Genomic DNA, 26,083 nt, shown 5'->3' with positions numbered 1-26,083 from the left:
ACAGTTCTTGAACTCTAATTACAATCAGCTGATTTCAGTTCACGTGTAAGAGGAGGAAAATAGTGACGCAGTCTAGAGCGTGGATATGAACTTTTTATTGCACAAAAGGACGAGATAAATGGCAAAGTGGAAAATCCTGGACAGAAACAACTGCTTTATGCTGCTAACATAACTTTGGTTCTTTGCAAGCATCCACCGAGAGAGCATGCTAATGCTAAGCTAGCCAAGAACCCAGAGTGAAAGCTCAGTCAATACCGACCTCAGCAGCCAGACCCTGAACTTCAACAGGTAACAAGCAGAGGAGCAAACAGGCTGCAGCCTCCGTTTCTATCTGTTCACGTTTCTAAAGCGGAAGGCGATTGCTTTTTTGTGCTGGTTTTCATCTTTGCTTTGTTGCAGCTAGCTTTGGATTCTACTAAGAGAAAGATCTTAGAGATCTGTGTTCTCACTGGGAATTTGTGTTTGTGTGTGTGGGGTTTTTATATTTTTACATATTGTTATGAAATTAATATAACGAGTAGGATCACAAATTACTTTTTCCTGGGAGTAATCAAGTAATGTACCACATTACTTGAAAGAAGAATGTCCCGTGTAATATGTGTAATAATGACTTTTTTGAGTGACGACTCCAACACTGATCAAAGCAAAGAGGGCAAATACCTCAGCAAACATTTGACCCACAGCATGCAATTAATTTGCATGAATGTATTTTCTTTACTGCTGCTTAGCAATGATGGTGACTCTTGAAACTGAGCCAATGAGAACCTCATGACAATCAATAAGAGAATCGATAAGGGATCAAATAATGGAATTGGAATCTCTAAATTCTCATTAATTCCCATTCCTAATCCCTACCACCACACAAACCAGTTTTTGTATGCACTTGCACACACAAACCACTTCTTATTCTAGACATGTGTCATGAGATGGATTTCGAGTTTGTGTGTGCATGTACGAGTGGGTGTACGTGTGTGTGTCGTAATTGAGTGTGCCTCACGTGGGTGATTGCTCGGGCCTCCTACATGTCTAAAGTAATCAAAAGGAGTGAATGTAACCTTGGGGCAGTTTACAGGAGCTCAGCACACAGACACACATATTAGTCTCAAACACATCTATAAAGAATATAATGTACACGCTTACAGGTATAGATTAAAAAGCTCACATATGTGGTCTTCAAGTACTATATGCAAATGCTTAGTTTTACTGGTGGCTTTGAGAGGTAGAGCAGCAGAATGACAATGAGCTGAAACAGGAGGTGCCACCCTGTGTGGCAACTCTGACACTGTGCCTGTCGGCCACATGTTACGGTACAGCAACTTAATATTAAATTTAAATTTCCCTCCATTAAGCCAAGTGTTCACAATTTTTTTTCTTGTCCTGTCCTACTTTTTTTTAAATTTTTTATCACTTGCACTATTTTATAATATCTGTTTTCATCTTGTATTTTCTTGGTGTGTGTTCCAGCCACCCACTCCGGGTCTGTGTGTGCTCCTTTGGTCACTTCCTGTTTTATTCAGCAGTCTCCTTTCTCATGTGTCCAGTTGGTTTGCTTCTTGTCTTTACTCACTGCTGTGATTTGCTGCTTTTTCCTAATTGTTTTCACCAATTAGGTTCCACTTGTGTATTTAGCCTCTGTTTAACCTCAGTTCTTTCTGTGTGCAGTGCACCCATGTTTTTCCCATATGTTCTTCATAGTATGCCTTTCAGTACACTTAGTTTGTTATTTGTTAAGTTTTTGTACATATTTTCTGTATTTTTGATTTTTTTTTATAATGTTTCACTCCCTGTTTGTTATTTGTTTTTCTTCTTTGCTGTTGTCTGCTAGGCAGGGCAGCATCAGCACCAGAGATGCGAGTAGGATTAACAAATTGATTCACAAGGCTGGAACCATCACTGGCCAGAGTTTGGAGCCGTTTGAGTCAGTGAGGGACAGGAGGTCACTGAACAAACTGCTCTCCATTATGGACAACCCATCACAACTCCCTCCACTCCACACTACTAAGGAAGCAGAGCTCCTTAGCCCTCTGACTGATTCAACCCAATTACCATAAATAACGCTTCAGGAAATCTTCCTGCTGTTCTCTGTCAGACTGTATAAAAACTCTTTGTTCTATGACAAATGAACACACCTGTCAGGTATAAGAAATCTGCCAATTTTAATTCATACTTAGCAGTATTATCATGATATAAATGCTGCATGCTCTTTGAATATGTGGGACTCAAACTAAATTCATCATATATATATACACAACAAGAGTTTTCTTTATCTTCATGTATCTCCATGATTGAACTCATTAACTTTAGTCATTGTTATCTGATTTATAAAACAACATTTCCTGGATGATTCAATTTAAAACCTGGTGATGGTAACATCATTTAGGATAATTCTGTCAGTGACAGCTGAGAGTAATGGAAACAGTGGAGGAGGTGAAGGCTGACAGGTAATTGACTCCAACCTCTCTGTGTGACAGAGGAGGGGGATGTGTGGGTTTCTGTGTATTTACCACAAGTGTTATACTTGAGATCAATAACCTATATAATGGCTGTTACCGCAATCTTTTATAAGGTCAAGGTATTTTTCACTGACATTCCTGGTCTTTTTTTAATATATACACATACACACACACTCAGACATAAACCCCCAAATCCTTCTCATGCAGTCCTTTGCAGAGGTTTCAGGAAATGACGCATGGTACATTAGTTGGAACTGAGGACATTTTAGCCAAGTACCAAGATCTAAATCTTAGTCTTATGTCTGTGTCCACCACAGGTGTAAACATACACATACATATACACTTACCTAGAAGTCATTAAATTATTATAAGTATTTGCCATAAGGGAAGCTTGTCCTCAAAATATGAGTAAACATGTTAATGTCCCCACAACATTAGTAATACCAACACACACACACACACACACACACACACACACACACACACACACACACACACACACACACACACACACACACACACACACACACACTTCCACAGATGCAGAATCACACAGAGGCCATCTGGATACTTGCAGGGTACTAATTCAATTGAAGCTAGAAGTCTATTTTTATGCCTGTTAACTGTACAAATGCAGAAGCACATTTGTGACTATGGAGACATAAATTCAGACTAAATTGATTTCCTAACAAATATATTCAGACTTTTATATTCAGAAGTTATAATTATTATTAAATGTTAAGCTTTGTTTTATCCAAGTTCAGGTTGATAGTGGAATTTTCTTCCACTTCATACAAGGGAAACTTATTTTGCTAGTTAACACACAATATCCTGATTACCTGTCAGGTACATTTCTTCTCCTTCTAGGAACATCATGTGACAGCGGGCACATCTCGCACAGCTGGGGTGGTAATGTTTTCCTCCAGCCTGCAGGAAAGGAAAGGAAAGGAAAGGAAAATCAGACACAAAATGGCAAAAGCAAATGGTACAGATGAGAAAACGGGAACAGAGTGGTGATAAGAAACAGAAAAACAATGCAGAGTGAAGAAGGAGGAGAGGCATGATAAGAAACAGGGAAAAAAAAGATGAATAGTGTGAAGGAGATGGGGAAGTGTTGCTTTGTCGGGTTTCCAAAGCTGCTTCGTCATCAGTCAGCACTTCATTTAAAGAGGGACAGCTGCATTTTTTTGCAGCTTTTTATAGACCAGCTCACACTGACAAGCACAGAACATGCACATTCCCACTGTCGTTCCCAGCTGTCTTTAAGCATGCACGCATATTCCCAAAAGCACACATACACAACAGAAAAATGCACTCACCTCAAGTACTTTGCCACTTATGTACCTGTTACAGCTCTCACACCTGATCCCAAACTGACTGTGGTAGTCAGTCTCACAGTAAGGTATCCCATCTCTGAACAGTGAGAAACAGTGAGAAAGACAAAAAGCTCACAGTTTACTCCACAACTATTCATCCTGTAAAGATTTACAAAGCAAGTGCAACATTTCAATTTAATTTTGATAGTAAATAGTAGAAAAATGAGTAAAAAACCTCAACCTTTCCACAACTTGATGACAAATGTTTTAAACGTGCAATTTTCTAGTACGGTAGTTTCAGAATTAAAAGTCTGGATACAGGAGGCAGATTCTGTGCAGTGGCTTTTGATGTGGATTGCTTGAAGAAACGTTTGATATTTGCCCAAGCACACCTATGACTGACTTGAGATAGGAAGGATCAAGCCACCTACTTGCTGATGTACTCTCCAGTGAGGGCGCAGCCGCATGTTCGGCATTTAAAACAACTGACGTGCCACTGTCTCTCCAAAGCCAGCAGAGACTGACCCTGTTTGATCTCCTCACCACAGCCGGCACAGTCTGGAGGGGAGGGGAGGAGAGGGGAGAGGAAAAGCAGGAAGCGCGGTAATGAGAACGCACACATGTACGATAGGAACAGGCAGGAACACTTTGAGCATTTATGCATTTATCACTCCCCTTTTATGTCCTTGCCTTTCTGCTCTGCCAACCTCTCATCACTTCTCTACCTCCTCCTCCTCTCTTCCTCATCCCTCTCTCCTGTCGTGACAGTCACACTGTCTCTGCCAGATGGAGCTACCAGGACTACCTGAAGCAGCAGGCCACCTTCTGTGTTTGTGGGTGTGTTTGGAAGTATCTCCCTGCAGCTACACACCTACAAAGATGCTGTGTTTTTGCAGCGTTCAGCAGGTGGACTGTGCAACTCTAAGTGTTCATTTGTAGGGGAACAAACAGTCTTACATGCTGGATGAATCACAAAGATATGAGTCAGTTAAATATCATTAGGCAGGGAAAAACCATAGCTAATAGCTTTTTTAAAAAATCTTCTTCTTCTTCTGAATCTTCTTCTGCTTGTGTTAGGTTTGATGAATGGGACTTGATGGGATTTAGTTACACACACAAACTTAAATACTCAAAGCTGGACACATATTTATTTCTTCCATTTCTTTAATTTGTTGGAGTATCAAACATGACATTTTGCATATTCTACAGGCTAGTAAATGAACCTTTGAGTTGAGTATATTCTATTTAAAACACCATGCATTTCCTTGAAATATTCATAGAAAAATAATTATTACAAAGTAATACCTGCACAGCTTTTGAAGAACTGGATAATGTGTGTTGGCTTATCCTTTGTCTAGTGAAGAAAATGTGAGATATGTTGTTGCTGTGTATGGTGTTGTACACATCAGTGAGCGTATATTTTCATTTGTGTGTGTGTGCGTGTTTGTTTCTTACAGCTTGGTCCGTGGACCTTGACGGGCTTGTCGCTGTTCAGAGAAAGTGAACACTGCTGACACACACACTTTTTCCCACAGAAGGTCACTCTGTCTCCAATTGGAAATGGGCTTCTGGGAAAGCACGCATAAAAAAACCATTTCAGTAATGCCATGCAGAATGCAGATAGGGTGATAGATAATTCACAGTTTACCCAATCAGAAAACACACGAAATTCCAATTTGCTTGTACTCCCAAGTTGAACAGTATCGATGTACGTAAGTAGTATTGGTGCAGGTAATTCCAAGTTTCTTTAGCAGAAGTTTCACACAATATTTGCCATTATTTCTGCTACCCTTACATTATACATGAAAACTTTCCCAGCATTGAAAACGAACATTTAGCAAATTCTTTTTTACACTGGGACATTTTTAATAACATAAATACTGTCAAAAACTACCATCGGCAGTGTCAGAGGAGTATTTCTGCAGTTTGAATGTAGCAAAGAATAAAACGAGATCTCCAGGCTGATGTCAAAGTTGCGAGGATTAAATGTTGCTCTCAGCTCTGGAAATCTTTGTCAGATTCTCAGTGCGTAACAGTTAAAATGAATAACGCTTCATACCCAGTGAGGTATGGGATAATATTTCAGGGTAAAAGCAGAGGCGAGCACAGAGCCCGTGAGGCAGACACAGGAGCTGTTCTTAAGAAACCAAGAACATTTTAACACACAGCTTACTCGTACACAGTAATCTAAGCAGGCCTCTTCTAAAGTCGTGTGAGAAACAACTACGATGTCTTACTTTTAAAAAAATGCTGCCTTGCCACAAGGGGTCACCACAGCAGGCGGCTCTGCAGGTTTAATTTGGCTGAGCTTTACACCAGATGCCCTTCATGACACAACCCCAAAGGGGATCTGTGCCTCCGGCTGGAAATGAAGCAGCATCTTTTCACTTGGCAAGCAAACATGTAAACCACTACACTCAGGCCAGGGATCATTTTTATGTGGAGCAGAATTTCAACACAAACATCTTGCAATTATGTTTTTAATCAATCTTTTTTTTTTTTTGAAAGGTTTGCATCTCTGTGTTATGACAGAAAACATTCACGCAGAGTAAGTCTGTTAATTTTCTGCGTAGTTCATTTTGCTCACAATATCTACTTGTTGATCGTCATGTTTAAGTTGTACTTATGGAATCACAGCACTTCTTTAAGGTTAGAGTAAGATAATCCCCCTGGTTAAATAATACTTTTATGTCATGATCCATAAATCTGCTGACACCAGGAGCACCAGAACACTGAACCTTGCCACTCGACTAAGTCATCAGACAACCTGTCCTGACCGGTCTTCAATCCCCACTGTGATTATTAAACTGGATTTTATTCTTTCTTTTTTTTTTGTCTGATCCCTTCGTCTGAATTTATTACTGATCTCAGACAGACTACTACCAAGTATAGATTTACAAGATGAATGCGAGTCCAAATAACTTTTTATTACTTTGACTGCCTGACTCAATCAGTCTGTCTGTTTGACTATCTGCCTGCCAACATTTAGGTCTACATGAAGAAACACTCATTCTTTACTTGCAGATGCTGCAGACAAAGCAGTCTGGGTGGTACGTTCTCCCCAGGGCAGACACCACCTCTCCGGTGATGTACTGGTTACAGCTGTCACACTGGGTCCCATAGAGCCGCTGGTAGTCCTTTGTACAGATGTACTCACCAGAATGGTGGAAGAAACCCGCATGCACCAAGTCACAGCCGCACACTAAACAGAGACACAGAACTTCATTTCTCATAAACAGAAGCAAAAAAAAGGATGCATAGTTACAATGTGGCAAGGTTGCTCATGGTAGTCATGTTATTGAGGGCAAACTGTCATGACCAATAAAAGAACAGGGTGTCGAGTTGGTCAAATATGTATGTGATCAGTATGTATGATGTTCCACAAGCTGCTGAAGTAATTAAGAAACTTTAATTGACAGCCTTCTTTGACACAATCAACAGTATTAATCCACTTATCCACATAAAGGTTTCACCGGCTGATTTAAAGTCACAATTAATATTCTGTGTGAGTGCGTGCGTGTGTGTGTGTGTGTGTGTGTGCGCGCGCGTGTACTGTTTGTGGGTGTAGATTAGTACAGTACGAGCTGTTGTCCTTTCTGAGCTCAGAAGGGTTAATACTCTAATCTGCTTTTAGGGATTAGACCAGCGACCATCGTGTCTTAACTCATACAGTATGTTATGCTTGTCCATCCAAATGAAGGTGCAATAAAGTTTCAGCCACTTCAAATGTTTGGAGTCTCACTGATTATGTAATACCATTAGGGAGGCTTCTGACTGGCCTCACATTGTGCATGGAGAACAGCGACTCCAAACACTGAGTAGGAAACACACAGAACTATCTTCAGGGACAAGAAGAACAAGAAGTCCTGCAACAGACGGTACAGCATCTACAGAACCCTGATCCTAATTTGTATTGCTTTTAGCTTGCACGTGTTGTGTTTTATATACTATATATGGAATTTTGTCTCTATCTGCATGTGTCCAATTACAAATCACAACTTTAAATACATTTATGTGGAGGCAGAGCTGTGTGATAAGTGCATATCCAGCAAAAAAAAGGGCACACAGATAGACACAGTGTTTGCGAGATATACTGGCAGTATGATCTACGGCTTTCATTTAGCTAATACAAAGTCCTTCAGCCAAGTGACTGCTTCTAGTCCGACTGTGTGTGAAGGTTAGGCGGCCTCTGCTCAGCTGGTTGATCAGGTGTTTTAAAAGGAACTGAACAGCTATTTGCTCCAGCTGGAGGGAGCTGAGTCCCTCATCTGCCATCAGTTGTGCTTTATAGTATTTATTACAATATGTGTCAGCCAATGGCTTATATTAACCAAAAATTCTTACGTAGTGGAACCAGTGTAAAGATATTTTCCCATGAAAGTATCTAAAAAGAATCAAATTACTGCTATGCTTTCACCTCTGCACGTCTGTCACTGACAGATAATTTGTAACGGACTTGCCCAGGATACGCTGCATTATCCACAGAGGCAGTATGATGAAACCTTTACGTACTTTAGGTTAGACGACTGAAAGGCAGCCAACGGATCAAGATATCGGACAGTGAATTGAACGTCTAGTCTCTAATTAAGCTAATGGCTCTAAACCCAACAGAGTGAGTGGATCTAATCTGAGCCAGTGTGTTAAGAGGCTCAGACAGATAGAGAGAAGGAGTGAGAGAGATGTATAGAACTGTATAGGAAAGCTGAAGACATCATAAATATGGTAAAGCAACATTAAGTAACAATATGAGCCTGCAGCCAAACTCAGGAATTTTCATTTAAATATATTTAAAGGGTTTTGAAAAGGATCCAACTCGCTTTACAATTACCTTATAACACCTTAAAAGTTAGATTTATATGGTATTGCTGTTCAATATACATTTTATTACAATAATGCCAATAATCATTTGTGGACTGCTGACCATAAAAAAGAGTGGAATAATAGTAAACACTACAGAGAACTATGAGAAGTTTATTCAATCCTTATTCATTCAGTGCTTTAGAAATAAATGACAATATTTTAAATGAAGTGTCTGACAAATAGGATCCCAAAGTAAAGACAACACACTGACTGCTGCATTTAAACTGATGACTTTTACAGTAAGGTTCTAATTTCTCTCTGACCCGAATTAAAGCACAAAGCTCACACTGTGATAGACTTTTTTGTAACTCTTCACAGTGAAGGCTAACAGTCTGTCTTATGTACTAAGTATTTCGTTACTTATTATTTAGCCTGAAGATTCTGAAGTAAACTTTTGTAGTGTAGGAAAAAAGATAACAATACTGTATTAAGCGTTCTTTGGGTGGGGGTGGGTGGTTCTTTTCTCCTCTGGCAAAGCGGCTGTTGTACAACTTTGAAATGCCAGCCTGACCTTTATCAGTCGGGCTGAGACTAAAGCAGTTCACAGAGGAAGAGTTACAGTTACTGAAGCACTCATTCTCGAACTCATTGTACTCACATACTGCATGTCAAAACAAAAGGCCATTTTTATGTGACATATAAAAGGTAAATATTGTCAAGCCAAGCAAGTCAACCTGTCATGGTTTTGAGATTTTAGGATGTTTTGGGATTTTTCTCATTTTTGATCATTTTTGTATTATAGTTCTGCGCTTCTGTAGGTCTTTAGGTTCATTCTAGGTTAAAATGAGTTTTGTGTTTGAGTCCTTTGTTCATGTTCTATATTCCTGGTGCCTCTGAGTTTTAATATCGATTATTGTGGTTCGAGGTTTATTTTTTTTTATGTTGGTTTCCTTTTGTTTCCAGTCTCTGTTCCTCATTAGGTTATGTAATCTTTAGTTATCATCTTTTATGTTCCCTTTGTGTCTCCCCAGTCAGTCATGTCGCCATGTTTGTTTATCTCCAGTCACTGTGTCAAGTTGGCGTCTTAGTCCTGGCATTAGTGTTTATTACTTCTTTTTTTATTTTAATGATCCCTCGTCTCCTGTGTGTTGTGTTTGGTTTTGGCACCCCTTGTCTCGTTACTGTGATTGTGTTCAGCTGTGTTCCCTGGTGTTTCCCATTTCCCTCATTACCTGGTGCATCTATATTGTCTGAATCTCCCTTTGCTCTCTTTTACATCATCCATCATGGTTGTGTCTTCTGCAGCACGTTTTCCCAGTTAAGTTGAAAGTTTGATTTTCCTCATGTTGTTTTGTACTTTGTTTTAGTTAATAAAGCCACTTTTTAGTTTTCTCCTTTGTGTTCCCCAGTCCTGCGTTTGGGTCCAACTCTGCCAGCCACACAACCAGCCTCAAATACACATCCCATCATTTCTCACCATGCAGATAACGTTCACACATTCATCACTGTCTCAATGGAAAGCTATTAAGATATAGAGGAAACAGGGAAGAGTGGGAGCTGTTAAGACTTGGCCTCTCCAGAGGCCTCTCTGTTATTTTTGGATTTCAAATCGTAGGCCAGTTTCCAAAAGCTGTTCTCGCTGACAAAAATCAATGCATGAATTTTATACAGGCTGATATCCTTTCATATTTATTTTTCAAATAATCAAGATCACCAGAGAGCATTCAACAAATATTTATGTCATTTTAATTTTCACTGGTGAATTTAAACATATTTAAACCTTTTTATTAGTTTTATCTTACTAGGGATGGCAAAAGCAGTCAGTTAGTAGGTAGGTGTAATCCCACTGCTGGTCCAGACTGAAATATCATTTCAACAATATCCACGACAGACCTAGTGGCATTTTGATCATTTGTATTTCACTAATGACGGTTGCTGGACACGCACAGCTGCATCTCTCCCGCTGCCAGCTCAACAAAACAACAACCTTAACTCAAAATCCAGACTTTTAAGCCGGCGAGGCGTGATTGTAGAGTATTGTACAGGTATTTATTGTCGAACTATTTGAACCTGGTATTTAACCAATTCTCCTTTGATGATACTCACATTCAGCCACTGCTTTGGTTTATGACTAAAACACAAACTTATCGTTATAGTGTCAGCTTTGTGTTCAGTGATAACTAGCAATTGTTAGCTTAGTAACAAACTAAACTAAGATAGTAAATACGCTTATCCAGTTTAATATTTGCATGTTATGCACATATCAGCTGCTGGCATATCTTTACACAATGCTTTGCTATTTTTTTGTGAAACTGATATAAACCCACTTCAGGTCCAATCCATGTGAAGAGGACTTTTAGGAAAGTTTAACAGACTAGGCTTCATGTGCCCATTCAAATATTAGTTAGCTTTAAATGATTGTTTTCTGAAGCATTCAAATATTTTGAGTCTGGTGAACCATGAGCCGTTGGGCTACAGTTACATTGTAAAGTTTTTAAAACTGGGCTAAAAGACCTGCTGCACATAGTGCTGCACATTTTATTAGCATGCTAGTGCTAATAAAAAGCCAGAGAGCCTGACATTGACCACTGATTATTTTTAGGGGCTTGTTTGCATCACATAAAAGAAGATACAAAGCATTAAAGCACGTTAAAAAGACAACGGCTTTAATGAACACAGTAGGACCCAAGACCTGGAAGGAGGGCTGATACATCATCCAGTAGCTCACCATATCTTATAAAAACTTTTTTTTCCTTTGCAGTCATTTCTTTAAAATGTACGCAGATACTGCCACAAAAGGCCCATCCCTATATGTAGTCTTTTAAAATACAAGGGCATGCCTGACCACAAATAATTCCATTGAACTAAAAAATTCATTTGACACATTTACAGTGTAATTATAATAGAAGACGAAAATGTCACAGCAGTGAACTCCCAGAATATAAATGAGCATGTGCCGGCCTGCTACCATCCATTATTCTCCCTCTGTCACATGACATTTTACTCTTTCATGGACAGTTGGAGCAAATCTTCCCACTGCTACTTGAACTTGCTGACTGAGCCTTAATGTTCATATAGGTCAGAGACTTGTCAGGCACTTCTATCCATACCCTGTCAAACAAGACCTTAGGACAATGTGACCTTACCCCTGACACTCCGTGACCCTCACCTGCTGTCCCAAACTGAAGGAGGGTTTTTTTGTTTTGTTTTGTTTTTTTAATATTTAGACTGCTCTGTGTGTTGAATCAGCATTAACCAGTTCCTCCAGGAGCTAAATAAAACCTGACATATCAGAGAGTCCTATATGCAGTGTAAGCCACAAACGATTATTTTGATAGTCGACTAGTCACCGATTATTTTTGCGATTAGTCAACTAATCAGATCGTGCATCCATTGGACGTAAAACTTACAGCTTATTGCACCAGCATGCATCTGCTCTTATATAACTATCATTAGCTTACAGCTTGAAGTGTTTAAGGTATGTGCTAACTGAAAATAAAGACAAGATGATAGTTTATTGAATTTAAATGAAATTTGCAGATTGTTTCAGTGAAGTTTAATAAACTCCTTGCTATCTAAAATATAACAGGACACCGGAGTATATTCTCCAGCATCTCACACTTCTGATAACCAGTTATCTGCTTGACGTTTATTCAGCTGTGTAAAAGTTGCTTTTATATTCTATTTTGTGCAAAACTGGGGATCTCAGTCTGCATCATGCCTGCTTTTTCAAAGTTGCCTCACATTTGTCTTTTATTCCTTTAATTAAACAGGAAATCAAGTAGTTTAATAACAAGAAGCTTAAATGGGTACAGATGAATATATTTCACATTAACTAATTACTTTGGTTTCTTAATAAGAAAAGCAAGTGAAGTGAGAGGGGTTTGAATAAATTCTGTTTAATTAGCTCATTCATCTGCAGTTCAATCCATGTGTAGAGAGCAGTTTTTGAAACCACTTTAACTTGCACGACTTCTCACTTGACATAAATAACAATCAATAGAAATCTAATTTCTCTAACAAAGTCTCACTAATAACCCTAATTTGTGATTTGCAAAGCAATGAAATTAAGGCACTATTGAGGTTATAAAATTGTCCTGTAATCACAAGGCCTGCAGAACAGTCTATAAATATCAAGAAGTAATCTATTTATCTTCAACACAACTCCTAAGGCCCAGGACATGATTTTCCATGAGTCCACTCTGATATGTACGAACCAGCTTCCAGTTTGGATTCAGGAGACAGAAACTATCTCTACTTTCAAGATTAGGCTTAAAACTTTCCTTTTTGCTAAAGCATATAGTTAGGGCTGGACCAGGTGACCCTGAATCCTCCCTTAGTTATGCTGCAATAGACATAGGCTGCCGGGGGATTCCCATGATGCATTGAGTTTTTCCTTTCCAGTCACCTTTCTCACTCACTATGTATTAACAGACCTCTCTGCATTGAATCATATCTGTTATTAACCTCTGTCTCTCTTCCACAGCATGTCTTTTATCCTGTCTTCCTTCTCTCACCCCAACCGGTCGCAGCAGATGGCCGCCCCTCCCTGAGCCTGGTTCTGCCGGAGGTTTCTTCCTGTTAAAAGGGAGTTTTTCCTTCCCACTGTTGCCAAAGTGCTTGCTCACAGGGGGTCATATGATTGTTGGGTTTTTCTCTGTATCTATGAAGCGCCTTGAGGCGACTTATGTTGTGATTTGGCGCTATATAAATAAAATTGAATTGAATTGAATTGAATATGTACTTATGGAAAGTTGAGGAAAAAAATTTGGAGGTTGGAGGAGGGGTGCTGGAGGTGTAAGTCATCTTAACCTTACATACATATCACAGTTTTTTCATTATCAATATGTATCTTGGTTAAGGTTAGGCATTAAAAGTACTGTCAGTTAAAAGTGTTTAGGCTTAAAAAGTTTCACGGCTTGGGTTAAAATACGACACGTCTTTCAAAACTTGTTTTCCTGATTGCGGTGGTCACACCTACCTGCTTTGTGCCCATAAACATGAAAAAATGTATTTTTTATGATTGTTTCAAAAACTGCCGTGAGACTGGGCTATTCAAGAAAACAATAAAAACTATTCCCAAAGCACAGATAAATAAATTAAATATCAACCATTAAATAAATTTGCTTTGTAAACTGTATTCCCTTTTTTCACGCCCTGCTTCATCGATTTAATTGTTCCCCAGCCTTCTATTTATTCTCCCTTTAAGTGACAGGTTCAGCTGCACTTTGTCAGAGGCACTCAAGTATCCAAGTACTTTTTCTTTTTACAGCTGTTAATAGTGATTTAAAGCCTATTAGACTGAAGTGCTTCAGGTGTGAATGCATTTATCCACAAACACGCGATATTGGCAGAAAGACTGCAAGTAATGATTTCTTTATTTGAAGCCTGAAGTAAAGCATTGAGTGAATGAAGGAAAGATTCAAAGAAGAAAAATGAATAAGATTTAATAATAACAGATATAATGAAGATGCAAAACAAAAGGAACTCCTGGAGGTGTGGTGTGGACTGTCTCATCTTTGTGATTTGGCTTTCAGTTACACGTACAAACACAGAATACAAGCATGTATGGAAACACACATGGACGTCAGCAAATGTTCATTCAAAACCACAAAAAAGTGCTGCAAAGCAGAGCTGATACAGCGATTAATGCTTTACAGTTTGCCCTTGAAGTCTGTTCTGAAGAAAGAGCCAGGCCATCCATGACTGTGTATGGCTGAGCACACACTAATGGTGATAAAATACACAGACTCTTGCTCCTGGTATGTTTCACTTGTGAAACACAAACTTGTTTTATCTTAAAGTGGGTCAGCCTTGGCAGCAAGCTTCACTAGAATCATAGGAGTCTGTTTTAAATTCATTTGAGAAGGCAAAGCACCTGCAGCTGGATGATCTATCAAAATAAATTAGTGCGTGCCGATATTTCACTGCCTTTGAGGGAAGACATTACAAGCCTTGTCTTGTCTTGTTTCAATACAAAGGAAAATTCCGAGCACTTTTCCTTATTGCCAGTGTTCGAATAGATTTACCAGAAAAGAGATGCTGGAAGGTTTTAGATGATGTAGATGGGGAAGTTTTCTTGCCTGAAAAAGCAGAGATGTCGAGGAGAGAGGATTATTTCAGACACAAGGCTCAGACAAGACAGAGGAAGACGAAGAAGGGCAAGATGGGAGTCGAGGGAGAGATTAGAGGAAGCTGAATAGAGAAAGAGCATCATATGTGAGGAGAAAGGAAAGCAGACAGCAAAGTGAAGGGATGAGGACGTAGAGAAAGATGCGGGGGGACTCTAGGGAGGTATCAATGAGGCTATTGATCTGTCCATCCAGCACACATCTGCCATCCCGTCACTGTCTTCCCTCATCTATTAGCATCATCAATTTAAGATGGATTTCCTTTTCTGTAGCGCGTCTGGATTTGCATGAGTGTGTGATCGGGACAGAAGGATCAAAGAGAAACTGATGAGGGGAAAAGGGAAAAGCACGAGTCTAATCAGTCTGTGGTCTAACTGTACAAAGGCAGAATTATGTGCTACAGCATGGATTTTGGCAGTATTGTTTGACGCTGAGGTTGTGAATAGTCAACATTTGTCAGTCAGATTTTAAATGAAATGCTGTATGAGAGATTTTCAGAGAAATCATTATGTGCAGCCACATTTTTTTATCTGCTTTATGAAAATTCACATTGATGACAAGTATATTAGAATGTGTACAAGGCCATTTTTTTGGTACAACTTTCAGCTCTAAATTGCACATGGGATGAAGTTACTTCTGCACAGTAGTGAGCTTAATTTTATAAAAATAGGTTAAATACTGGACAGAGTGTTACATACAACGCTCTGACCAGTCCTCTAAAAAAGTACATCTTTACTGCTTCCATAGGAATTAAGGGGGTAAGTAGCAGAAGGTGCGGCTAATGAGATGCACTTCATTAACTGATCATAGCAGGTACGACTCTCTCTATAACAGCAGATGTTTGCTGTTCTGTAGCATTCAGGTGTGTTAACACAGTGCCCTGGTGTTCCCAGGAGTGGAGTTTCCATCAAATTTATGCCAAGATCAGACCGTGCAATGGCTAGAAAAACTGAAAAAACCCAAGAGCTACAGACTCTACAGGTCTCAGTTAGCATACCAAATGGTACATTTTATGATAGTACAATCAGAAAAAACTGAGAAATTATGTCTTTTTTGGAAGGGTTACCAGAAGGAAGCCTCTTCTCTCTAAAAAGAACATGGCAGCACAGCTTAGGTTAAGTTGCATCCAGTGGCCACTGGACAAATGAGACCAACGTGGAGATGTTTGCCCATAATGCACAGAGAACACAGTATATCAGCACAAACACCTCATACTAACTGTTAAGCATGGCGGTGGATGAATAAGGATGTAGGGCTTGTTTTACAGCCACCGTACCTGGACACCCTGCAGTCACTGAGTCGACCATGTACCAAAGTATTCTAGAGTCAAATATGAGGACATCTGTCCAACAGCTAAAGCGTGGCCCAAACTGGGCCATACAAAATGAGAATGATCTCAAGCACAGTAGCAAATCTACAACAGAAAAAGAAAATAATTGGGTGTTGGTAAATGATATCCTGTGGTGGGACTTGAAGAGAGCTGTACATAAATGAATGCCTGTAAGCCTCGATGAACTAAAATAACTTTGTAGAAAAAGTGGTCCAAAATTCTTCCACAACCATGTAAGAGACTGATAAAGTCCTAGAAAAAATATACCTTGATGTTATTGCTGCTAAGTCACCAAATTACACAAAAATTGACTGAATACTTGTTGAGACATTTCAATAAAACAAACTGGTTAATATTTTCACGACTAAAAGTGTCAGAAAAACCGTGCACGGTCTTTTCTTCATGCATCACATCACAGACTTCTTATACTGCCAGTCTGATCTAGATTTCTATTCTCTGACTCAATGAAAACTTATAATTAACTGTCATTAAATAGTTCCAGGTTTTCAATACGTTTAATTTATATGTCATTAAAAAGGCCCAAGATCTTGATTTCATTGCATACCACCATCACCACTAGTCACTTCACAACACATTAAAAAACAATTGGAGTCACTCTAAAATAGAGTGTAGCTGCCTCATCCGTCTCACTCTAATGTCTTTGTTCCCTAAAAATACCCCTGTTCTTTCCTGAATAGTCACGTTAACAGGCAAGCTGTTTACCAAAGATGCATTGTAACTCACTGACATTCACATCTAAAAAACAAAGAAGGTGGGACGAGAGAGCGACAGCACGGGAGAGCAGAAGCAAGAAGAAGATAACAAGCAGAAGAGTGGAAAAACCAGACATCTGTGTACTAAAAGCTGACGTTTTGATTCTTGTCTGCTCCATCAGCTGACGTCTCCTCTGCTGATGAAGTACTAATGGACTGTGCCATTAGCTAAAAGTCATTAAGCTTACTCTGCAAGATCAATTGTCCATAATAATATGAACTTTAATATCAAACGGGACACTTCTGTCAGTACATCTGGCTTATGTCCCGTCAGGAGGAGTGAGTGCTTCAATCGAGCAGATAATCAATTATTCATCCAAACAACCAAAAGAGTCATTTCACCTCAGGCTATTTTAAGATCTGCATCTGTAAGTAATGGTGCGTGAGATAAAACATGGCGTTCCATGAAAGAAAAGAAAAAAAAAATAGAAAATCCTCTTCTTCTGTGCTTTGTGACTGAGTGCATTGATGCGATGCTTCTGTCAGATCAAACAGAGAAAACTGTGTTGTCTTGCAGTATGCTTTGGGACTGTGTAGGTCCCGGCCCGTGAAAGGAGGTTAGCTGGTTGGAGTCTGACTAGGGGCTGAAAACCTGCTGACTGCACTGCTAAGCTAGCTGCTGACTGCAAAGCTGTGTTAGTGCCTTCTGTCCCACCTGCTCGCTGGTGGAGCTCAACCATGCAGAGACATCAAGTGACATATATAGTTCCGGGTTTGCACGCACAACTACATGCACAAATGCACACTGTCATGCATAAACATGTTTTTAAAACAGCGTATAGCTGTGTTACTAAAAACAGGGCCTCACACTAAATCTAAATGATTAAATCTTTCCTCTGCTTCTTTACACCTGCATCCACTGCTTACAGCTAGGATTTATTTTTGGAGATTTGCTCACTTTATACAATTTTTTGGCTATGTGTTACTACCTTACTGCTAACCTTAGTTGCAAGAGGGTCAGTTTTTCTTTTGGAGAACAGCAATATTCATACCCATGCTACCTGTTTCACCCAGACTGTGTCTTTGTGCTATGCGAAACTAATAGGCAAAGCTAAGCTTTATCTCTGCAAGCAAGTGTGGTAAGCGTATTTTCCAAAAAAGTCGCTTCCTTAACATCGATATAATTTAATTTTCCGCTAGGGTAAATTAGAAATCCTTTATTTATTTTACTTTATGCATGGCATTGATGCAGCGCTCCTTAAATCGGCACTTCTGGAACTTGTTGATATGTGATTCTTTGCATGGTGGAGTTTTCCATTAATGGCTGCAGCTACAAACTGTTTATTTCAGTGTCTCCTGAGGGCCTGAAGATCACAGTCATTCAATCAGTCATTCTGTCTTTTTTTTCTTACTTTGGTGCTTTTTCGAGCATCCCCGAGAGACTGAACTCTCAGGAATGCTCAGTCAGGTGACTAATTAACCTTGTTCATTTGTAGACGTTATCATTAGACCATTTTTTTCTGAAACATTTTGCAAGAATCTAATTCTATAAGAGGACAATAAAATAAAAAACAAAAACGCATTTCTTAGTATCAAGTCACCTATTGTTTTCTTTTAGTTTTTTTTTTTTTTTTTACTGGGGGCATTTTCTATTATAAATATATGTTAAATGACTTCAAAACATTGCAGTCTTTTAAATAACTTTCTACACAGGACCTCAGTCTGTCTAAAAACACAGTTGTACATATTTCAGTCTCATTTTCTGACCAATTAACCAGGTTTTTCGTGAGTATCCAGAATTGGAACAACATGAAAAAAGGAGGAAAGTTATTTAACAGACCTTGAACAATTATGCATACTGGTTTTCTTTACATGTGCATCTGGGTGATTTAAAATATGATATTATGCATGTTATGTGGCCAGAAAATCTGGACAGAAGTACAATGCCTTATATGTTTAAATGACCAACGATCTTTCCACTGTGCTAAATGATATTTCCTACATCAACATAATTTTTGTCTCTGGAGACAGAACTATTTTCCAAATCGGTGTCTCTAATTTTTTCTGGCTGTTCCCGGTGAAGTTGTGGTTCAGCCTCCATTTCAGTGAGCAAGAAGAAGCTAGCAATTATTCAACTGCCTTGGTTCCTTCTTGTCTGAGTAATTATTTAATATTTAACTATGTAAATTGATGCGGATGAAATGCATTAGACCAAGACTGAAAAACAAATGAATTTAAACCTTTGTATGTAAGGCTAAGAGTGGAGTACGGAAGCAGATATAACTGTGGTGCACACTTAATGAGTTTTTTATGTGTGTGTAATGTAAAAAACAAAAAAATAAATACATACATAAAGCATGTTTGTGTGTGGGTTTATTAGTTTTTTTTCTTTTACCTTTGCAAGTGAAGCAGTTAACGTGAAAGTGTGTGTTCTTCACACGCACCACCTCCCCACGACAAACCTCCCCACAGCGCTCACACACGATGGGTGAATTTCCACGGCTGGAGACGGGAGAGCTGCTGCTGCTGTTTCCTCCATAGAGGCTCGACTGGTACTGAACTGCTGGCAGAGAAAAGAAGAGAGGCAAGGATGAAAAAGCATGTTACTTGTTATCTTTTTGAGCCAGTTGCTCCACAGCCTCAAAATGACAAGGTTTTAAACGCCTTTTTCAGCCAAGCATGTTGTTACAGGGATGGCAAAACAATGAATCTTAATGAATTTGAAAACAGTTTCTCAGTTTTGCCTCATGAGTTAAGATGAAAGCAATCAGTTCTACAAGGCAACAATTACTTTCCAACATCAACCGCTCAAAAAAAAAAAACGTCAGTGTGGCCTTCAGATGACACTCTTGTTAAATGGTGCACAAACACTATGGCAACCAATCCTGTTGGATCAGTAAGTCAGAAAACATGAATAAAAACATTTACAGTAATAGAACAGACACACCAGCGTACACACTTGATTGAATGTTCACAAAACATGAAGAGATTGACTTTGTACCCAATGTCTTCAGAAGCCTCTTAGTCTGCAAGGGAGATTAGCCTGATTTACAACCATTATTATTGCAAGGCACATAGACAACATCTATCATCTGTCTTCTTCTGTCTGTCCACCATTACTATGTCCATGTCCATTATCAATGGTTAGCCATCACCAGTTTATCTGGAAGTCCCGCAGCATCTTAGCTCAGTCATTCTCAATCATCCTGGAGGGGGGTCTCACATTTTGACCTCGGGACTTCCAGGTTATACTCAGCACAGATGTTCCTCTATACTATGCCACTTGGTTATGGCGTTTCATGTATGCCCTGCCTGCTAGCATCTTGCACCCGCTGTTATGTGCTGGATTGTCTCAGGGGCATCTTTACACAGCCTGTACCCGGAGTCTTGACTGGTGTAGTAGACCGCAGCCTCTATGGATCTTGTGCTCAGAGCTTGTTCCTCTGCTGCCATGATTAATGCCTCTGTGCTGTCTTTCAATCTAGCTACTGGTAGGATTTCCCAATATCAGCCACTTCTTCTATGTAAAGGTGGTCCATGCCATGCAAGGACCTGTCCTTCCATGATGGTTCCTCTTCTTTCTCAGATTTCTGCTGCCTGTGGTATTGACTAAGCAAGTGGTCAGTCGTGGTCATCTTCCTGATAATAGTGGTTCTGACAATCACTAGTCCTCCAACTACTTCCTTCCACTTAGCATACAGTCTCAGGGTGCTGGACTTCCATGCATGGAAAGCAGCTTTCTTGCCTTGGTCAGTGGTTTCAATCTCCTCCTTTGATCAGCTGATTATCCCAACAGGATATCTAACGGGCAGCAGGGCGTAGGTGTTGATGGTTGTTCTTCCCATTCGACTGACTCCACAGGATTTGTCTTAGTCTCTGCAGGTATTTGGTGGTTGCAGCTTTTCTAGCGAGCTCTTCATGTTTCCCATTTGCCTGTGGGATTCCAAGTTCTGTCCTCTATGTCTACAATGTTGCCTTCAGGTAGTGCAATCTCCCTCAGTCCTGACTACCTTCCCTTTCCTATATATTTACTTTTTCCATTTCTAATCCTGGATGGCAGCAAACCATTGCATTGCATTTTCTGACTTAATCTTTTTGCATATGTCAATAAAGCTCTGAATGATGTCAAATCTCAACATACATGCAGAATAGCAAAGATACACACACTGCTGGAGAGAGAACAGTGCACTCTGGGGTCTTTGTGAGATTACATCTCTGTCATCCTTATGAAACTAGTCAAATCCATTTTAATGAAAAAGGCCTTTCTTTAACTTCTCCCAGACACACATGTCCATGTACCACATCTGTGTGATGAAAGGACAGCACAGGAAAAGAGCAGTGGGAGGATTAAAATTCACTGCCTGACTCATTAAATTTTGTTTTGCCATAAAAGTAAATTGCGCTCAACAGACCGTACAGCACTCTGAGCAACAATTCTACTGTATTCTGCTCAATTCAATTACATTACAGTTAATGCTGCTGTGTCTCAGAGTATTATGCAATCACAGCAAACACCACGCTGGCAGGTTAAGCTGGTGACAGCAGGAGAGACACGGAAAGAGAGGGTTGTGAATCTAAAAATGTTTTCATGATAAAGAAAAGGTAAAACTGGGACAAAAATGCTTCCTAACAAATTGTATCATCAAGTACACACACATTTGTGTGTGTGTGTGTGTGTGTGTGTGTGTGTGTGTGTGTGTGTGTGTGTGTGTGTGTGTGTGTGTGTGTGTGTGTGTGTGTGTGTGTATCACAGAAGCTGGCATTGGTTTTGTAGCCAGATGGCAGCACAAGAACTGGAACAACAGACATAGAAAGATTTGAGCCACCTGTGTGTGGCTGAGAAATTAAATGTGTTACTGTGTGCGTGTGTGTGTGTGTGTGTTATTAGCAGGTTTAAGTGATCTAAATTTTGGAATTTGAACTCGTGCTGTGTGCGTGTACTGTATATGCAGTGTGTGTGTGTGTGTGTGTAGCATGGGTACTGCTTTCTTGATAATGGAGCTAGGAAAAGTTCTGTCCACACAACAAATAACTGCTCTGTATAACATTTGCTTCTTTAAGCAATACATGACCAATACAATAATCAAAAATATCTGTTTTTATTCAAAAAGGGCGGTCTTCCTAACATATTACCTTGACTAAAACGTTCAGGAATTTGCAGATTTGTGATGAAAAATAAGAGGCTCCCATTGGAGGAAAGGAAATGAAGGAGCTAGTTAAAGGAAATTAACATCACATGACATTATTACTATTTAATAATAATGATAATACTGACACTAACACCAGAGTGCAGTGAAAAAATACATTTTCTTTCCAGTTACAGATGAGAGAATCGCTGTGTCATTTATATATACAGTCAGAGTCACCTCATTAGGTACCCTGTGTACCCCTTAATGCAACCTGCTGAAGCTCAAACTGAGCATCAGAAAGAAGAAAAAAGGTGATTTAAGTGACTCTGAATTCAGCATGGTTGTTGTGCCAGTCTGGTCTGAGTTTTTCACAAGCTGCTGATCTACTGGCATTTTAAAGATAAAATATCCATGAGTGGCAGCTCTCTGGGAGAAAATGCCTTATTGATGTCAGAGGTCAGAGGAGAATTGCCACATTCCTTCAAGCTGATAGGAAGGCAACAGTAGATGAAATAACCTTTCGTTACAGCTAAAGTATGCAGAGGATAGTCTTAAAATGCACAGCACCTCAAACCTTGAAGCTGATGGGCTACAGCAGCAGAAGACCACACCAGGTGCAGCTCCTGTAAGCTAAGAAAAGGAAACTAAGGCTACAGTTCACACCAAAATTGACAATAATAAAACTGGAAAATGTTTTCCTGGTAATGAGCCCGATTTCTACTGCAGCATTTGGATGGCAGGGTCAGAATGTGATGTAAACATCTTTACATCACAATTCAGGTGGTGGTGGCGTTATGGTGTGTGTGGGGCCTTTTCTCGGACCCCTTAGTACCACCTCAGCATCATTTAAACGCCACAGCCAACCTGAATATTGCTGCTGACCACGTGGATGTTTTTTGTGACCTCAGTGTGCTCATCTTCAAAACTCAAATCATCTCAAACTGGTTTCTGGAATGTCACAATGAGTCTAAATGGCCTCCGCAAGTCCCAGATCAAAATCCAACAGAGTAACTTATGTAGTAAAACAGGAGATTTACATCGTGGATGTGCAGCCAAAAAATCTGCAACAACTGTGTGATGCCATGAAATCCACATGGACCAAAATGTCTGAGGGATGTTTCGTGCACCTTGTTGAATCTATACCATGAAAAAGTAAGTCAATCCTGAAGGCAAAAGCGGTGCAACCCAGTAACAGGCAGGTGTACTTTGTGTAATGGCTGGTGAGTGTTATTGTTATCACGGATGTATGATGCTGATAAATTATTAAAAGTAACTAGAATTTCCAATCTCTCTCTCACTTGGCATTTGCCAGAGAAGACCAGAACTGGCAGGTCCACTAGAGGTGCTGTTCTCTTCACAGACATCTGGATATCCTTGGTGAATGCCAACTGAGCTGCATTGTGCTTGATTGTGAGCACAGATCCCATTAGAGAACATCAGCATCTCATGCAATGCTCATGGAGTCTGTTTGTAATAGTTAGGTCAGAAACATGCACATGAATTGCTCGCTAGAGGTCATTTAGTAGGGCTCTGGCAATGCCAGGCCTCCTGTTCTTATTCAAACCACAGCTGCGTTCAGTACTCCTCATTTCGCCCAGTCACTCTGGAGACTGTGCTGAGAGACACAGCAAACCTTCTCATAAAACCACGTATGAATACGTGCTGGAGCTGGACTACATGTGCAATCTCAATGAGCAGCAGACATCATCTGGTGCTAAAAGAATTGACAAGGACACCAGCAAGAAGCCGAAGTACAGAAAGGAGGTCAGGAAGGATAAAAAGAGACCACAACAGTGCACCTGTTGTCGCGTTCAGCTGCACTAAAGCAGGTGAAATGCTTTCTGACTGGTCAGATTTATGAAGTTTATCTGATTTCATGTTATATTGTGATGATCAAGAGTTCCCTTTATTATTTTTGAGGAGTGCATTAGTGACCCCTTGAAAATGAAATGGCACAAATGATGCCTAATATGCAGTAACTCATAAGTAAAGCCACTGAAATTTTTACGTTTGTATAATTGAGACTTCATGATGGGTCCCAACGAACGACTGGAAACCACTGATTGACCAAGTTAAATTATTTGAATAGTTGAGTTGCAGTAGAGTTGAGATATCCAGTGATTCACACAAAGCATGCAAAAAATATAAAAAACATCTAAAGCATGAATCATTTAACAGTCTGGGGATCCATCGGATTTATCTCGTGACTTCATAATCAAATCAGCCAGCAAACAGATAATCCTCTTCTTTTCTGTGGCAGAGTTTGTGGGGGTTACAGTCACTCAGCTGGGGGTGGCCTCAACTATACTGACATGGTACTACTTGTACAAGTGTAGCACCACCAAAGCCCTTATAAGGTTAACTATTCCCTGTGGTGGGAGGTATAAAATTGAATGGCTGCTAGGAGGAGAAGGCAGCTGCTTGGTAGCTCTTACTGGAAAGCACTGTATAGAAGCAGCAGATCCACTTTGTTCTATGTTCCTTCAGAGATACAATTCTGGGATTAGGTGGTTTCACATTGATAAAAAAAACCTGCTTTTATTTGGTGCTATGTTGAGTCACTGATGCATTTTAATATGTGCACCCAGCACAGTGTCAACTACAGATGAGCTCTTTTGTCTTCCAGCTATCAAAGAACAGCAGGCTCCTTCTCTCCAAAATACATCTGACAATACATCTGACAAGCCATCACAAAGTCTTCTAACCGTCTTACTTATATTGACTACAAAAATGATTTCTCTCTTTCACACACACACACACACACACACACACACACACACACACACACACACACACACACACACACACACACACACACACAAAGAATAATAGAATAAGAATAATAACAATAAAATCTGCCTCAAAAAGTAAATGTTCGAGTAGTGATTTTAAATATTGGGTCAATAAAAGGAAACAGCCTGCTGGGTGATATGACTTTGGAAATTTCTCTACTGTTGGAGTCCCTCATGAGTCAGTTCATACTGCTGACAGTCCTCAGATCTGGCAACACGCAATGACATTGAGGAAAACATTGATGAATCCCGTCACCGATCTATAACCAATATCATGCTCTGTTTCAAAATGCCACAGCCAAAAAAAAGCTAGTTAACAGCCTGTCAATAAGTGAGCCAGTGATCAATAACCTTGGCGAGAGGCTGTTTATGTCTACTTCAAGCTAAGCCCTCTCAGGACACTGTGGTATTGATCAGGCAGATTCGCGCACACTGCTTACCGTCCGTCGGTCCGCTCATGGTGCGAAGTTAATTCCCAGAAGCTTGAATGAGAGTCGCCCCGTTAAACCTCGAGTGGCAGGGCAAAAGCTCCGAATATGACAACTCTCTCGTTCCCCGTCCGACTTAAAACTCTCCCTCCCTCACTCTGCCTCAGCCTTGAAAGGGCTTTCCCTGCTCCTCCCGGGCAGAGGATTACTGTCAGGCGGCGGATCGCGCTGCCTCTCCACCCTGCGTAAAGGCAGGAATTAAATGGAAACTGACGATTTACTACTTCTCCTCAAGCTTACAGCTTCTTCTGCCTCCTCCACCTCACAAACCTCAGTGGTCCTCGGTTCCGGTGCAGACGTGTCCATTGCAAACTGTTCTGTCACAGCAGCGCCTCTGAGGTCGCCTGTAAACCGGTGCGCTCCGGCGTCAGGGCTGAAATGCTGGATGCTGAGTTTCTGGGGGTGTTCGCAGACTCTGGAGATGCCGGAGCATCTTTGGCCGGGCAAGGCCGGGGCTTTTCTCGCGATGAGAGAGCGCCGAACAGCGTCCGAATTCCAAAGTGCGTCAAAAATAGTCAATAGTCGTGCCTATATTTTTGTGAAAATTTCTATCAGCTTTGCTTCGGTGTTTCTTCGCCTTTGCTCTTTTATATTCCAGTCAACAAATGTGCATCTTTTTTTTTTTACACTTATTTTAAATTTGTACCTCATTTTTAGCTCCACAGGGGGTGTAAAGAGTGGAAATTCTAGTCATGCGTATTTAAATTAGATTAATTTTGTAGCGGATAAGTGATTCTGACGAACAAATTATTTCTGAAGATCCGCGTACCAAGGATTAAAACGAAAAAAATATGAACTATTAATAGTTTATGACTTTGATTCCAACTATTAAGTGTAAATTCCCACACGTAGTGAAGTAGCTGTCGTTACTGGTTTACAGTCGCTTATGTCGGGTATATGAGCTAAACTTGGACACCCAAGTTTGTGAGTG

At 40.0% G+C, this 26,083-nt stretch overlaps 1 protein-coding gene across 6 annotated transcripts in view; it reads right to left on the bottom strand.

Annotated features, from left to right (window-relative positions):
* The window catches only part of LOC308387216 (actin-binding LIM protein 3-like), a 57,377-nt gene extending 31,833 nt beyond the window's left edge, over window positions 1–25,544 (bottom strand). For 4 of the 6 annotated variants that reach the window (XR_013969905.1, XR_013969907.1, XM_080867132.1 and 1 more), the window contains exons 1-7: window positions 25,105–25,511; window positions 19,139–19,306; window positions 6,788–6,971; window positions 5,225–5,337; window positions 4,201–4,327; window positions 3,773–3,866; window positions 3,293–3,380 (exon numbers count right to left, since the gene is read on the bottom strand). Coding sequence is in view for 2 of the 6 variants with exons in the window: in XM_080867132.1 (XP_080723258.1) it covers window positions 3,293–3,380; window positions 3,773–3,866; window positions 4,201–4,327; window positions 5,225–5,337; window positions 6,788–6,971; window positions 19,139–19,306; window positions 25,105–25,123 (793 nt within the window). In the remaining 4 variants the exon portion in view is untranslated. Of the gene's footprint in view, window positions 1–3,292; window positions 3,381–3,772; window positions 3,867–4,200; window positions 4,328–5,224; window positions 5,338–6,787; window positions 6,972–19,138; window positions 19,307–25,104 lie in introns of all 6 variants that reach the window. The other 2 variants (XR_013969904.1, XR_013969906.1) reach the window with 2 other exon arrangements.
* Between the last annotated feature and the right edge of the window lie 539 nt (window positions 25,545–26,083).

Source organism: Rhamphochromis sp. 'chilingali' (genome assembly GCF_963969265.1).
Source record: "Rhamphochromis sp. 'chilingali' genome assembly, chromosome: 19".
NCBI lineage: Eukaryota > Metazoa > Chordata > Actinopteri > Cichliformes > Cichlidae > Rhamphochromis > Rhamphochromis sp. 'chilingali'.
Note: the sequence above shows the minus strand (reverse complement) of the source record. Positions and strands in the feature narration are given on the sequence as shown.